This window comes from Chaetomium tenue (assembly GCF_020726465.1).
Source record: "Chaetomium tenue strain MPI-SDFR-AT-0079 chromosome Unknown F5144scaffold_2, whole genome shotgun sequence".
Classification (NCBI taxonomy): Eukaryota; Fungi; Ascomycota; class Sordariomycetes; order Sordariales; family Chaetomiaceae; genus Chaetomium; species Chaetomium tenue.
The window spans coordinates 121,565-134,527 of NW_027117330.1; the positions used below are offsets into that span (position 1 = coordinate 121,565).

At 55.2% G+C, this 12,963-nt stretch overlaps 7 protein-coding genes across 7 annotated transcripts; 4 read left to right on the plus strand and 3 right to left on the minus strand.

Annotated features, from left to right (window-relative positions):
- The first annotated feature begins 404 nt into the window (after positions 1–404).
- F5144DRAFT_87028 (dienelactone hydrolase) lies at positions 405–1,642 on the plus strand. Its single transcript, XM_066793500.1, has 3 exons — positions 405–533; positions 596–986; positions 1,050–1,642. The coding sequence occupies exons 1-3, from the start codon at positions 484–486 to the stop codon at positions 1,368–1,370; spliced, it is 762 nt and encodes a 253-aa protein (XP_066645694.1). The 5' UTR covers positions 405–483; the 3' UTR covers positions 1,371–1,642.
- A 500-nt stretch (positions 1,643–2,142) lies between these two features.
- F5144DRAFT_477215 (uncharacterized protein) lies at positions 2,143–2,691 on the minus strand (the record flags this gene model as incomplete). Its single annotated transcript, XM_066785040.1, has 1 exon — positions 2,143–2,691. A coding segment is annotated over one exon (549 nt), but the record flags the coding sequence as incomplete, so codon positions are not given.
- A 238-nt stretch (positions 2,692–2,929) lies between these two features.
- Positions 2,930–3,822, plus strand: F5144DRAFT_609199 (uncharacterized protein; the record flags this gene model as incomplete). The annotated part of the gene is made up of 6 exons (XM_066791620.1): positions 2,930–2,958; positions 2,988–3,062; positions 3,175–3,220; positions 3,286–3,503; positions 3,564–3,659; positions 3,743–3,822. The coding sequence occupies exons 3-6, from the start codon at positions 3,213–3,215 to the stop codon at positions 3,820–3,822; spliced, it is 402 nt and encodes a 133-aa protein (XP_066645696.1). The 5' UTR covers positions 2,930–2,958; positions 2,988–3,062; positions 3,175–3,212.
- Positions 3,823–4,718: 896 nt separating this feature from the next.
- Positions 4,719–6,536, plus strand: F5144DRAFT_87054 (putative integral membrane protein). The gene is made up of 5 exons (XM_066793501.1): positions 4,719–5,400; positions 5,466–5,832; positions 5,894–6,017; positions 6,074–6,132; positions 6,185–6,536. Exons 1-5 carry the CDS (start codon positions 5,191–5,193, stop codon positions 6,406–6,408), a joined length of 984 nt encoding a protein of 327 aa, XP_066645697.1. The 5' UTR covers positions 4,719–5,190; the 3' UTR covers positions 6,409–6,536.
- A 1-nt stretch (position 6,537) lies between these two features.
- On the minus strand, positions 6,538–8,118 carry F5144DRAFT_87084 (uncharacterized protein). Its single transcript, XM_066793502.1, has 3 exons — positions 7,100–8,118; positions 6,850–7,043; positions 6,538–6,800 (listed from the first exon to the last, which is right to left on the minus strand). Exons 1-3 carry the CDS (start codon positions 7,843–7,845, stop codon positions 6,673–6,675), a joined length of 1,068 nt encoding a protein of 355 aa, XP_066645698.1. The 5' UTR covers positions 7,846–8,118; the 3' UTR covers positions 6,538–6,672.
- A 402-nt stretch (positions 8,119–8,520) lies between these two features.
- Positions 8,521–10,663, plus strand: F5144DRAFT_525432 (aldehyde dehydrogenase domain-containing protein). The gene is made up of 3 exons (XM_066786805.1): positions 8,521–8,982; positions 9,038–9,107; positions 9,175–10,663. The coding sequence occupies exons 1-3, from the start codon at positions 8,935–8,937 to the stop codon at positions 10,509–10,511; spliced, it is 1,455 nt and encodes a 484-aa protein (XP_066645699.1). The 5' UTR covers positions 8,521–8,934; the 3' UTR covers positions 10,512–10,663.
- Positions 10,664–10,955: 292 nt separating this feature from the next.
- On the minus strand, positions 10,956–12,610 carry F5144DRAFT_618014 (uncharacterized protein; the record flags this gene model as incomplete). The annotated part of the gene is made up of 3 exons (XM_066791901.1): positions 11,806–12,610; positions 11,259–11,741; positions 10,956–11,205 (listed from the first exon to the last, which is right to left on the minus strand). Exons 1-3 carry the CDS (start codon positions 12,387–12,389, stop codon positions 10,956–10,958), a joined length of 1,317 nt encoding a protein of 438 aa, XP_066645700.1. The 5' UTR covers positions 12,390–12,610.
- Between the last annotated feature and the right edge of the window lie 353 nt (positions 12,611–12,963).

Below are 12,963 nucleotides of genomic sequence, written 5' to 3' on the forward strand. Positions count from 1 at the left end.
GGTAGGTGCCAGATGTGTCGTACATGGAAGGGCGTGGGTTCGGAGAAGAAGTGGAAGCTCGGATCCGAGATGCCTCAATTGGGGTTGTTACATTTCAGGTTTGAGTTAGTGCCACAGGCCCGTAGTCACAGGGAAATTGAAGCCGTGGAGTGGTTAATTTGTGCTGTCGGGGCTGGGGGTTGGCAAGGTTGATCCCCTGATGACGGAACTGGTGGGGTATGTTTCGTGGTTTCGTGCAGCAGATGGCGGGGTACCTAGAGGGGTAGCACCGGGCGGCACAGTTGCCGGCCGGGAGCTCCGGTATGGCACAACCCCGAAGCAGTGATCCGATTGCGAACTTTCTTTCCCTTTTCTCAAAGGCCCGCCATCATTCCAATCGAGATAAAGTTCCGACCGAAAGACACCACATCTCCCCACAGGAGTCGCCAACTTCCCCTCCCCAATTGTCTGTCACCTCAATCCAATACTAGGCACCATTACGCTATGGCTTCGAACCCGCCTGGAAAATGCTGCACCGTTGGCGTTAGGCATGAGTATGTTTTCCCTTCATTTACTGAATCCCCGCCCCGGGATGCCACTGACCTTGGATTCCCAGAGGCGACACCGTCGGCAAGGCCGTTCAGGTCGCTGGCAAGCACGACGCTTATCTCGCAACTCCGCCAGCCGACAAGGTCCATCAGGGCGTCGGCATTCTACTTATCCCGGACGTGATTGGAATCTGGCAGAATAGCAAGCTTATTGCTGACCAATTCGCCGCCAACGGGTACCTGACGCTCATGATCGACGTGTACAACGGTGACGCGCTTTCCCTCACGAACCGCCCCGCCGGCTTCAACCTCTTTGACTGGATCGCCAAGGGCTCCGACGGCAAGAACCCACACACAACTGAGGCTATTGACCCCATTGTGCTTGATGGGATCAAGGCACTAAAGGAGGAATACGGGATCCAGAAGATTGGCGGCGTGGGCTACTGCTTTGGGGCCAAGGTGCGTTGCTAAGCAGCTTGCGGCCGGGACGCCAAGAGAAAAAAGACTAACAACATGGACTAGTACGTCATTCGGCACTACAAGGATGGTATCGCCGCCGGTTACGTCGCCCACCCGTCCTTTGTCGACGAGGAGGAGCTCGCAGCCATCTCGGGCCCGCTGGCCATTTCGGCCGCCGAGACCGACAGCATCTTCCCCGCCGAGAAGCGCCACCGGTCCGAGGTGATCCTCAAAGAGGCTGGCCAGCCATACCAGATCAACCTCTTCTCGCAGGTTGAGCACGGGTTCGCCGTTCGCTGTGACACGTCCGTCAAGGTGCAGAAGTTTGCCAAGGAGCAGGCCTTCCTGCAGGCCGTTAACTGGTTTGACGAGCATCTTTTGTAGGCGCCAGGGTATAGTCTGCGGGTAGGGCCTGGGTTTCTGGGTTTTGTTAGGCGGCAACTGCGGCGACTGTTCAACACGCGTGAGCAATGACATTCTAATACGTCTTCAAGCCCGAAGGCGTCAAGATGGTCACGGTTATTCTCAGTCCTTGAACAATGGATTGGGGGATTGTCATTATGTTAACGTTGACAACAACCAGCTTTCCTGTTATTTCACCGTCATGTCGATGTTAAATCTGCGATCAAGACATCCTTAAACGTGTGACATTACCTGATCCATCACCCGGTCGCTGCCACCCAAGGATTGCCTTATTTCCACCAAGTCCTAGTGCAGCATGACCGAGACGAGCCCCCGCGAAAGACCAGTAACTACATGTAGTACATGTATCTTATCGCTATAAGCGCCTGGATACAGCCCCGGTTTATGTCTGAGAGCCCTCATGGTATTGAATGACGCAACTATCAGACTGTGGATGCCGAGATCAAAGCTTGTTCGGTTCTTCAGGTTCACAACGTTTACCACGCCCGGAGAGCTCTTCCGACGGTTAGTAAGGTTGACGATGACAACTGATAGAAATGTGTGCAGATGGCTCACCCTCACAGCCTAAACCTGGGCTGGCAGACTTTGCAAAGGCCTCCTTCTTCTTTGGCCACGGCCACCAACCCTGGAGGGGTTTATTGTCATATATGCAGTTGAAGTTCCTTTTGGGCAACCGATAGTTATAGTCGTAAATGATATCCCCCCGCGCATTGCAGGCAATTGCCTCATATACATTCTCGCTTGTCAGACTCTGTACCTGGAAGCTCGGGAGGATTTCATAGGACGGCGTGGATACATCAAGACGTCCCACCCATGTCGGGGTTGGGTTGGACTTATCGACGAGAACCCACGTGCGTCTGTGCACGAAACCAAATTCGATCCATCCCGGTTTTGTCTCGGGAGACATGAACCCTTCCTCGGGTACGACGTTCTCGGCTGACCAAAAGAACCCATCGCGCATCAAACGAGGAATGTCTGTAGTCTTAACTTCCAGGACGGCTGCCCATGGTGCCTTTTTGTAAAGCCGTGCTGTGGGGTCAGGCACCATCTTTAGGGCCAGGAGTTCCCATCCTTCGTCGTCTTCGTAACGGAAGTATTCATTGTAGATGCTAGAGTGCTCTTGTCGCACTAAATTGTTGCTACCCTTCGGAGTCTTTGTGCCGCCTTTTCCCGGCAGAGCTGTGGTTGTAGTTGGGGCGGGGTCTTCAAGGCTCTGGTAGGAAGGGAGGCCGTCGCAGTCATGCGATGCGTGCTGTATCTGGTGCCTGCTGCCTTCGCCGTTCCGAAACATGAACCCTGGAGCACATGGAAGGCGCTTAAACCTCATGGTTCTTAACTTCTTAGTCTCTTGTCCCGTGATACGTTCGATCTGCCACGGAGTCGTGGCTGCTGGTATTGATAGCGGGAAATGGAGAAGGAGCTGAGAGTGCAGAAAAAGGGAAGTTGGAAAGAGCAACGCTCTCTTATCACGCTTGTGGGTGGCGTGTTACGCTGACGTAGTGATTTGGGTAAGATGCGTCATGTCACGCCAGACGCACACCGCATTAGGGTAAGTGACTTAGAAACCCTTAAACACAGGCAGCAACTACTGACGACGGTCCTTGCTCGCTGTCCATCCGTGCTGGGCCCTTACATAGGTAGCTCGTTAGGCAGGTATGTCCCGTGGGTGGCTACCCACATCATCCAACACCGGAGATATTAATCCATTTTATAACATCTGAGGTTTCCGTGGCCCTGAGATCTGCTCTTTTGTTCCCATCAAAAGTCACAACTTCAAAATCATCCTCGATATAAACAATCAAAATGCCTTAGTAAGTTTCGAGCATTCCCCATCGTGCCAGGCGTTTCACACTGCTGACCTCGATTCCAACAACAGCATTATCTACACTCATACGAAAAGAGCCGGCCACCACCCCCCAGCAGCGCCGGCAGCGCCGGCAGTGCCAGTCCCCCCAGTCCAACCAGCCGCACCTCGGCCGCCACAGCCACCACCCGTCGCCCAACCCCGTCGCGGAAACATCAGGGCCAAAATTAACCAGGCATTCGAGGTGCCTGCCCCCGCCGCGGCCGCCACCCTCGCCCTCCCGGTGGAAGGTAGGGCATTGTCACCCGGTACATCCTTTTGGGGGCTCTCTCTAACAGTGGACTTTCTAGCCCACCCCGCCGTGGAGTCGGGCGGCGGGTTTGCCGCGCAGGTGCCGGAGGGGGGAAACGTGTGGACCGTACGGCTGGATATGGATATGGAGGGGTGTGAGTTGCTTGCTTGGGGGATGGTGTGCATGGCGTTCGGGGTCCCGGTGGCCTTGTATGGTCTAAAACTATTGTTTACCTAGTATTCGTGGGTAGCAGCTCCAATACCACAGCCACCGTGCGGGTGCTGTGCTCGTTATGCTTTCGTGCTTCGACGCCTTAGTTCTGCAGAGACAATGTCAGCCATGGTATATGTGATATCTTTTTCTTTTTTTCTTCTTCTTTTTCTTTTATCCTCCTCCCCGCTCTTCTATTTTCCCTTTCCCCTTTTCTACTTCTTGTCTTCCGTTTTTGCTTTCACTTTTTCTTTTTCTTTTTTTCTTTTCTTTTCTTCTTTTTTTCCTTTTTTTTTTTTTCCTTTCCCGGCTTTGAGTTATTGTGTTGGCAGGACAGTGCATCGGTCCTCGCTAGTTGTAGTGTGGCAAAGGAACAGTCACCCGGAGCAGGCGAGTCGTCTGCCCAACGTTTTGTTCAGCGCTGATCTTTGGAGACTCATACTTCGTACTCGGGTAGCGTACCCCCTTGTTTTGGGTGCTGTGACCTTGTTGGCGGCTCTTGATCGCGATTGTCTGACCAAAAGCTGCTAGCGCTGACGGTCTTGCCAACCGGACGCACAAAACGAACCTAACGACACGACAAATTTGTTTTGGCAGCTGATATCCGCGAGGGCTTGACCATCGGAATTAATTTGATGACGTTGGCTCCCCTAACTAGTGCGTACATGACTCGCTCCTCCGAAAGACCTGTGCGCTGTAACGATTCTGCGACGGAAAAAGACCCAGACACACTGACACACGAAACCCCGACGAAACCCTTGAAGGCCACATGGGCACCTGCAGGGGATAGTTAGAGTCCGTCAGCAAACAACAACGGCGTCGATGTTGATGAGTTCTCGACAACACTACAATCGATTCGATTGACCCACACCACGATTCTTTTATCAACACAATTTTTAGGTTTCCATATGATCTAGGGGCAAACTGGTGGCTAGTTATCACACCCTCCAGGAGAGGGAACCTGAGACGGCCCACCGTCAAACGCAAAAGTTCTGTGAGAGAGGCAGGGGGTTAAGCCTTGCCAAGTCCTTCGTCTCCAGCAACTGTCTCGGGGTGTCTGTGCGTAACGGGATTTCTCGGCGATGGCACCAGCTTCGGGTTAGGAGCTCGTTCGCTAACGGCCGCTATTCTCCATGTCGACAGAGGATTTCGCTAGCACAGGGCTGGACCTCGAATGGAACAGGAAACCCCGCCGCCATGGGGGAAGTGGTTTTCTCGCTCTCGGTCATGTCTCCTCCGACCCCGAGCGACCCGGCCAAACTCATCTCCACGACGAGCGTTTTGTTTTTGAAGCCAGCGGTACCCCCAGAGACCCACGGTTGTTTGACCGTCTTTTATTTCTTTCCCAAACTGCTATGGACGGGCGGTTGATCCGAGGTTCCCGGTCAATCCCGCCTTTGATGCTATAGGCCACGGCGTGGCTCTTATGTGTCTCTCCCGCGAGTCCCGTCTCGGCCGCTTTCGGACATTGCGACATGGGGACACGCCGGCTGGTAGCGAGGCAATCCTCATTCGACCAGCCAGCGGACGACGGGTTGATCCACGAAGATCTGGGCCCGCAGCTTAACACCGTTTTTTGGTTGCTCACCTCACTCGCCACCTTTTTCCTGGCTTTACGACTCTACTGCAAGTTCCTCCGTGGCCGGTCCTTATGGTGGGACGACCATTTTCTGATTGCATCATGGGTAGGATCACCCCAATCGAGGTGTTGATAGCTGCCCGGTCATCGTTGAAGCTTACCAGACCCTAGGTGTCACTGGTTGTCTCGGCTGCCACCACTTCGGTTTGCGTCAGTCTTGACTACGGAAAGAACCTGTACGATATGCGGCCCGAAAACCTTCCCAAGATGCCCTTCGTCGCCGTCTTTGCTGGCTTTTTCTCGGTCCTTGCCGCCGCCTGGAGCAAAACCTCCTTTGCCTTGACGCTGCTCAGACTGAGTGAGGGCTGGATGAAGGCCGTTATCTGGTTCATCATGATTACCATGAACGCCATCATGGGGACCGCCATGTTGTTTATGTGGATCAAGTGTCAACCGTTTGCCAAAGTATGGGACAGCAGCCTCGACGGTTGGTGCATCGACCCGAACAAGATCGTGACCTTGTTTCAGTGGTCGGCTGGTGAGTTTTGCCTGCCCGGTAATACGATGAGGAGACCCACGTAGCTGATGAGTGTGACTAGGCTGGTCCGGCGCTGCGGATGTCATCCTCGCGCTGTTGCCCTGGGGTATACTATTTGGCATGCGCCAGTCACTAAGCAATAAGGAAAGATTGGGTATTGCTCTTGCCATGAGCATGGGTGTCGTGTACGAGTCTTTTCTCTGCCGACCACTGATGATGGACTCACTGACACGGATCACAGTGCTGGCGCCGCGTCCTTCGTCAAGCTGATCATGTTGCCCAACCTCACAGGAGATCCAAGTATGCATGCATTTCCTGCCCTTCTGCAACACCCTTTCTGACCACAAAACAGCCGACAGTGTAGCCGTTACCATCTGGGGCGCCGCAGAAGGCTCCATCACAATCATTGCAGCCTCGATTCCCGTTTTGCGCGTACTTGTCCGCGGCGACGAAAATCATTACGCTGCCAGATTTGACACAACTGACGAGCGCCAGCTCAACTCCACGAGCCTGGAGCATCTCGATACGGACGGAGGGCGGAGCCGATACAAGCACGTTAATATTCATGGGGTATGACTGTATGATTAATGGCAGCACCGGGTATATGCGGCGTTTTGGGGGTCACAGCTTTTTTTCCGTTTCATGAACACAAACAATACATGCCTTCTCGGGCGCTACTATACCATGTGGTCTTACCCAACACGAACTACGGCCGCGTACGTATCAAGTGGTGTAGGCGGCATTGCATGCTCCTGGCAAACTTGTAGGGTCCCCGGCGCGGCCTCATGCGCCGACAAACAAGGCGACGACGATAGCTCAGGCTAAGTACAAGCCACACCCCTAAGGTTCCAACGGAAGCTTGAAGAGTCTGATGGCATTCTCCCGTGCAACCAGTTTCTTTTTGTCCTCTGGTAGGTCGACACCATGCCACCACCCCTGAGCCTCAGCAATGGTGTCGTACGGATAATCTAACGGTGGTCAGGTTGGGCTTCGAACCACGGGAGGGCGCTCTCATACCTATCGAGTAAAGGCACCTCTCGACACCAATCTGATCAATACAGAACTTGAGGGCGGCCGTGTTGAAGTTGCCTGATGTGGTGAGGGAGATATTGTGAGTAAAATAGTAGCTGTAGTCCTCCTTGGACGGTCTCGTGGCCTTCTTCACGGGCTTATTGAACCAGTGATCTGCCCTCACGAGGTTGAACGGGATCCTATCACACCGTCAGTAATCAGCCCCTTTATCCTTGGGACTCGATCTTGAACTCACCCCTCCCCAAGGTGCCCAACCACGACCTGCAGTTTGGGAAACTCATCAAATACCCCACTCGAGCACAGCGCATACAAATGCATGCTCAAATCCAAGTGAAACTGCACCGCCGCACCCAGAATGTGCTTCCTCTCCCCGTACTTCGTCCCCGGCAGCAGGTCCTTCGCCGGCGGATACCGCGGATGGAAATACACAGGCACGCCCAGCTCCTCAACCGCCTTCCAAAACGGCCTATACGCCGCCTCATCATAGTACCGTTTCCCCTCCCCATCCCCACCCTCATTCACAACCTGATAATCATTCACCATCACCCCAAACATCCCCAGCTCCTTAACCGCCCTTGTCGCCTCAGCAACGGCATCCTCCGCGCTGTGCATCGACACCGCCGCGAACGCCCCAAACCGCGCCGGGTTCTGGGCGACCTGCGCCGCCAGCCAGTCGTTGGCCTCGGCGGCGAGCGTGCGTGCCTTGGCGGGATCGGCTTCGCCCTGGGCGCCCGGGGAGGTCAGGCTGAGGAGCATGTACTCGACGCCGTGGGCGTCCATTTGGGTGAGGCGCTCGTTGTGGATGTCGAGGAGGAGTTGGTTGAGCTTTTGGCTGGGTTTGGGCGCGTCAGTCGTGGTGGAGGTGGTGGTGGCTTGACCGGGGTTGAAGAGGGCCGCGGACTCGGCGATCCAGGAGAGGCCGGCGGGGTTGAGCACGGCTTCTTCGATGGCGATGGTGCCTTTTGGTGTGGTTTTGGCCATGGTTGATGGTGGTGTTACGTCGATGGTGGTGTTGGTACTTCACAGGTTTGTGGGTGACGGTGTTGTGGTATTTGGAGGGGAGGATGGGTGAAATGGAGAGGGTGGTGAGGTGCTATTGTAGCCTATACAAGGTATATCGGCTATTGATATATCGGCTGATCACCCGCAATCGTTTCTGAGTTGTGCAGCTGGGCAGAGGAGGGAGAATCGTCAGTCCTAGGGGCAAACGACGTTCTCGACGGGATGGCGTTTAGTGAGGAGGGCATCTCGGGGATAGGAAACGACATTCCGAGTTCCATCCGTGTGTCGATGACAGGCTCTTCTCCAAGTTCGGCACTTGCGAGAGCGAATACCACAACGAATGGCTCTTCATCTCCGAGTCGACAAACCCTGAGATCTACCTCAGGGGCGACTTGGCTGTCAGTTTCGTTTTTCGAGGCCTACATCGTAATCTAGAAGCATATAAAGAAATCTTGACAACCCCGAGCAACTAACTCATATTACGCGTGGTGTCCAACAATCTTCAACTCAATCGCAAATCTCAGGATGGGCGCAACATGGCGTTTCCCAGGCGTCGGATCAGCGGCAACTGTCGCATCCACATCTGAACCACCAACGAAAGCTCCTTGGCGTCCCCACAGACGCGGGAATGCTCCACGGGTAAAGCTTTCCGCCCAATCCGCTGCCGGAGTTTCCTCTGTCTTCAACATCCAGACAGCAACTGCGGGGTTGTTTGTGGTACGGAATTACATGCACGCGTGCAGCAACTGCCGGAAGATGGCACGGAACGGGAGCTGGAACCTGCTGGGGCGTCAGATGGCTGCTCGGCCCCTGCCGGTTGTCGATGTCAGGGGACTGGGGGCGGGGTTCGTTCTTCCCACGTTTTTATACGCACTCGCACGCGTATTGCTCGCTGACGTGGGACGTGCTACATTTTTGGGGCTGAGGTCAATCAGTGTCCAGCTGAGAGTTAATAAGTAGGCACATTTTGGTGTCCTCCAAGCCCTTCGTTGTTGATTCCATTCTTCTACCGTCAAGAAATTCAAGAGATCACCTTTGGAGCAAGATAAAAGGTCGAAGCCAGGCAAGATGGCAGAAGCGGCCCCTTTCCGCCCCCGGATGCTCATCAATGGAGAGGTAATGAGATATTCACCACTGAGCTTCCAAGGAGGAGACTGACAAAACAACTTAGCTTGTCGAGGCATCGGATGGCAAGACCTTCACAGTTTACAACCCAGCAACACAGGAAATTTCAGCCCATGGTTAGCCCCCACCCAGCCAACCCACTCACGAAAGAAACGAGAGCCGTCACCACTGACACCTACCTAGTCCCCGAAGCGAGCGCCGATGATACTAATGCCGCCGTGGCAGCGGCAAAAGCAGCATTCCCGTCTTGGTCAGCCATTGGAGGGTCAAAGCGAGCCGTGCACTTGAAGAAGCTAGCGGCCCTGATTCGGGAAAACAAAGATGAACTTGCGCGACTGGACGCTATTTCAATGGGCATGCCTGTCTCGACTCACCACTACGCTCATACTGCCTCCACCAACTTTGATCACTACGCCGAGGCCTGGGGGAACATTCAGGGGCAGGCGAGTGTCAATACGCCTGGGCTTGTTACCATGACGCTCCGGCAACCCTATGGGGTAGTGGCGCTCATCATCCCCTGGAACGCCCCGATCCACTTTCTCGCCTCTAAGGCTGCGCCCGCCCTCATCACAGGCAACACTGTGGTCCTCAAATCCAGTGAGAAGGCGCCTCTATCCTCTGCCCTCATTGCCAAGCTCGTTGTCGAAGCGGGGTTCCCACCAGGCGTCTTCAACATCATCTCTGGCCACGGCCTACCCTCGGGGCAAATCCTATCGCGCCACATGGACGTGCGCGCCCTGAGCTTTACCGGCTCGAGCCGCACCGGCAAGCTGATCCAAGAGGAGGCGGCGCGCACCAACCTCAAAAAGGTCATCCTCGAGTTGGGCGGCAAGTCACCCGCCCTCGTTTTCGAGGACGCCAACCTCGAAAAGGCCGTCGCCCAGACGCAGTTCAGCATCCAGACCAACAGTGGGCAGGTCTGCATGGCCAACTCGCGCATCTACGTGCAGAAGAGCATCGCGCCGCAGTTCATCGAGGCCTTCAAGACCAAGTTTGCCGGCGCCCGCGCCGGGAACCCGCTGGATTCCGAGACCAAGCACGGCCCACAGGCCGACGAGGTGCAGTACCGCAACGTGCTCAACTACATTGAGGAGGGCAAGAAGAGCGGCACGTTAGCGCTGGGCGGCCAAGGAACGTTTGAGAGCACCAAGGGTTTCTTCATCGAGCCCACCGTATTCTTAGACACACCTGAAACGGCGCGGATCACCAAGGAGGAGGTGTTTGGCCCCGTGGTGATCATCAACACGTTCGAGGCCGAGGCCGAGGCCATTGCCAAGGCCAACGATACCGAGTTTGGGCTGTATGCATCCGTCTTCACGCGCGATGTTGGCCGGGCGATGCGGGTGGCCAAGGCGTTGGAGAGCGGGTATGTTGGTATCAACTGCACCAGCCCTTTGACGGGGTTGGATCTGCCGTTTGGAGGCTACAAGAGCAGTGGTCAGGGCAGGGAGGGGTGGTTGTACAGCATGAACAACTTTCTGGAGACTAAGAGTATTATTATGCGGATAGATGAGGATTAACCTCACCAGGCTTTGATGGTTGGAAGATGGCGCTCAACCTCTGAGCTAGAAAATCATTACAATGTGTTAGGTATTTTAGGAGAGATACTTTGTCGCTCGCATTAGAATACATGAAGCTGTAGTTAAAATGTGAACAGCAACGGTTCATCCGTACCTTTTCTTCGTGCTCACGGGGCGTGCAACTCAGGCGACGAGCAAATTTCATTACCCCTTTTAAAAACCACAATTCACTCGACACCACTAACCACATACCAAGAGGAACACGATCACCGGAATGGTTTGAGGGTATGTGTTTGTGACCACGTATAGGTTTTCTAATACTGCTAAAACAAAGTTTCTCACTGGGTTCCTATCTTGCTCTAATAATATCTACATCAACCCAATAACGCCCAACCCCCTGGCTCCCAGGTGGGTGGTACGGATCGTCGCGCGTAGCATGCATCATCATACTGCCACGGCAATGGGCCCAACAGGCAGCAGCTTGACATCCTCGAATAGTTCCGGTTGCGTAACCTTCTTGAAAATCTCCTCGAACCCTTCCTCGGCATGTTTCTCGGCGTCATGTTGGTGGATCCAGTCCTCGCGAGGAAAGGCAATGCTCTTGGGGTCCTTGGCCACTTTCTCCCAGTCTGTCTTGTGCCACTTGTCGCGTGTGGTCTCGCCGGTCTTTTGCACAACACCAACACGTTCGTACCTGCGTCTTTCTGTTAGTATGAAGAAAAGAGAAGAACCGGCCGGGATACGTACCGAAGTTCCTGGTGCACCCGTACGGCAGCTGGTACGTTGCCCTTACCGGCCCTCTTCAGACACACGGCGATTGTTACGCCATCTTCCATCGCCTGCGTCGCTCCTTGTGCGCTGGTTGGCAAGAATGGGTGCGCAGCATCACCGAGCAGCAGGATCCTGGCATGTTTGCTCACCCACGTCGGCAAGGGGTCGCGGTATACCAGCTTCCAGTCCACCACACTGGGGGTCTTTTCGACAATAGCGCGGCAAACGGGGTCCCAACCCTCGAGCACCTTGTAGACATCCTCAAGCTTCCCGGGGAAGGACCACGATTCGTCGATGTCATGCTCGTCACGGTGGGTCAGCACCCAGCAGCAGTCCTGTCCGCCCTTGATGGTGCTGAACAGGAAGTGCACGTCGGGGCCGATCCAGCCGTTGAAGGTGTCGCCGTTGGCACAGAACTCGCGCGTGCGTGGGTCTTTGATCATGTCGGTATTGGAGAACCTGAGCAGGTCAGCCCCTGTTAGCTTGCTTTCCGCTGAGTTCAACTGGGAAGAGGTAAGCCTACCATGCCCGCCACACGGCATACCCGCTGCTCTTCGGCTTGTCGACATATCCCAGCACCAACTCTCTCGCCTTGGATCTTACGCCGTCCGCGCCGATCACCAAGTCCGCAACGACGCGCTCGCCACTCTTCAGAACAATCCCCGCCTGGTTCTCATCCTCAAAGTACTCCACCGCAGGTTGACCCAGATGGATTGGGATACCTAGCTCATCGCGGGCATAATTGAAGACCACCTCATGCAGCTCGCCGCGGTGACCGTTCAGCGCCGGGGCCTCCGGGTTTTGTTTGGGGGGCGGCTGGTGATAGACGACCTCGCCCGAGTCGTACTTGTGGATGCGGAAGCCGTAGCTCGACAGGTCGATGCACAGCTCGCGCAGCCGCCGCGCGATCTTGCCGTCCGACCACCGGTGGTAGATGCGCCCGGCGTTGGCGCCGAACGAGATGATGTCGCCGAGGGTCTTGAGCTCCGGGAAGTTCTCGTAGATGGCTACGTCGTGGCCCTGCCGGTGACACTCGATGGCGGCGGTCAGGCCGCCGAAGCCGGCGCCGACGACGACGACTTTGATGCCGGATTTGGGAACCGACATGGTGGAGGGTGGTGTGATGTCTTGATGTCTAGGGGACTGAAGAGGGAGTAGTGGTGTAGATCCGGGGATCCTGGGAGCCAGCAAGCGCAAGTCACTTGGGGACTGTAATCTGAAGCTGGTGGAATGTTGAGGTGGTGTTTGGAAGTGATCTGTTTAACTTGTCGAAGTAAATATCATGACGGAGACGCCGACAGATATTAATGAGACCCATGTGATGCGACAACACGGCACCCCCATGCATGCCCCGACCGGCCGGCGGTTGATCCTTGGGCCGCAGACACTTGTTCCGAAGTCGACTGTGACCCAAAGACGCTCCGCGTCACAATACTACGGTTACTACCTGCAAAACATCAGGCTATTCCGGACCATTGTTACTTAGCCCGCCTTTTCTCCTCATCTGCCGAACTTGCCACTCTTCAATGGTACGCGGATGTGGGATGATGCGGGGAACACCAGGCCAACACTCCCCCGCATCCTGAATGGACCCAAGCGCGTGGTTGAAGTGGTCACGCGTCTCCAAGGCGCTATCACCACGCTCGGACTTGAGAACTGGATGCCGTTTTCCGTCAGGGGT

Bases quoted from the DNA above. Each gene is read 5' to 3' on its own strand.
- F5144DRAFT_87028 (XM_066793500.1), top strand. From the start codon at position 484: ATGGCTTCGAACCCGCCTGGAAAATGCTGCACCGTTGGCGTTAGGCAT. The intron at 534-595 runs GTATGTTTTCCC...TTGGATTCCCAG, and splicing joins ACCGTTGGCGTTAGGCATGA to AGGCGACACCGTCGGCAAGG. The intron at 987-1,049 runs GTGCGTTGCTAA...AACATGGACTAG, and splicing joins GCTACTGCTTTGGGGCCAAG to TACGTCATTCGGCACTACAA.
- F5144DRAFT_87054 (XM_066793501.1), top strand. From the start codon at position 5,191: ATGGGGACACGCCGGCTGGTAGCGAGGCAATCCTCATTCGACCAGCCA. The intron at 5,401-5,465 runs GTAGGATCACCC...ACCAGACCCTAG, and splicing joins ATTTTCTGATTGCATCATGG to GTGTCACTGGTTGTCTCGGC. The intron at 6,133-6,184 runs GTATGCATGCAT...ACCACAAAACAG, and splicing joins CAACCTCACAGGAGATCCAA to CCGACAGTGTAGCCGTTACC.
- F5144DRAFT_87084 (XM_066793502.1), bottom strand. From the start codon at position 7,845: ATGGCCAAAACCACACCAAAAGGCACCATCGCCATCGAAGAAGCCGTG. The intron at 7,044-7,099 runs GTGAGTTCAAGA...ACGGTGTGATAG, and splicing joins GTTGGGCACCTTGGGGAGGG to GATCCCGTTCAACCTCGTGA. The intron at 6,801-6,849 runs GTATGAGAGCGC...GACCACCGTTAG, and splicing joins GAGGTGCCTTTACTCGATAG to ATTATCCGTACGACACCATT.
- F5144DRAFT_525432 (XM_066786805.1), top strand. From the start codon at position 8,935: ATGGCAGAAGCGGCCCCTTTCCGCCCCCGGATGCTCATCAATGGAGAG. The intron at 8,983-9,037 runs GTAATGAGATAT...AAAACAACTTAG, and splicing joins GGATGCTCATCAATGGAGAG to CTTGTCGAGGCATCGGATGG. The intron at 9,108-9,174 runs GTTAGCCCCCAC...ACACCTACCTAG, and splicing joins ACAGGAAATTTCAGCCCATG to TCCCCGAAGCGAGCGCCGAT.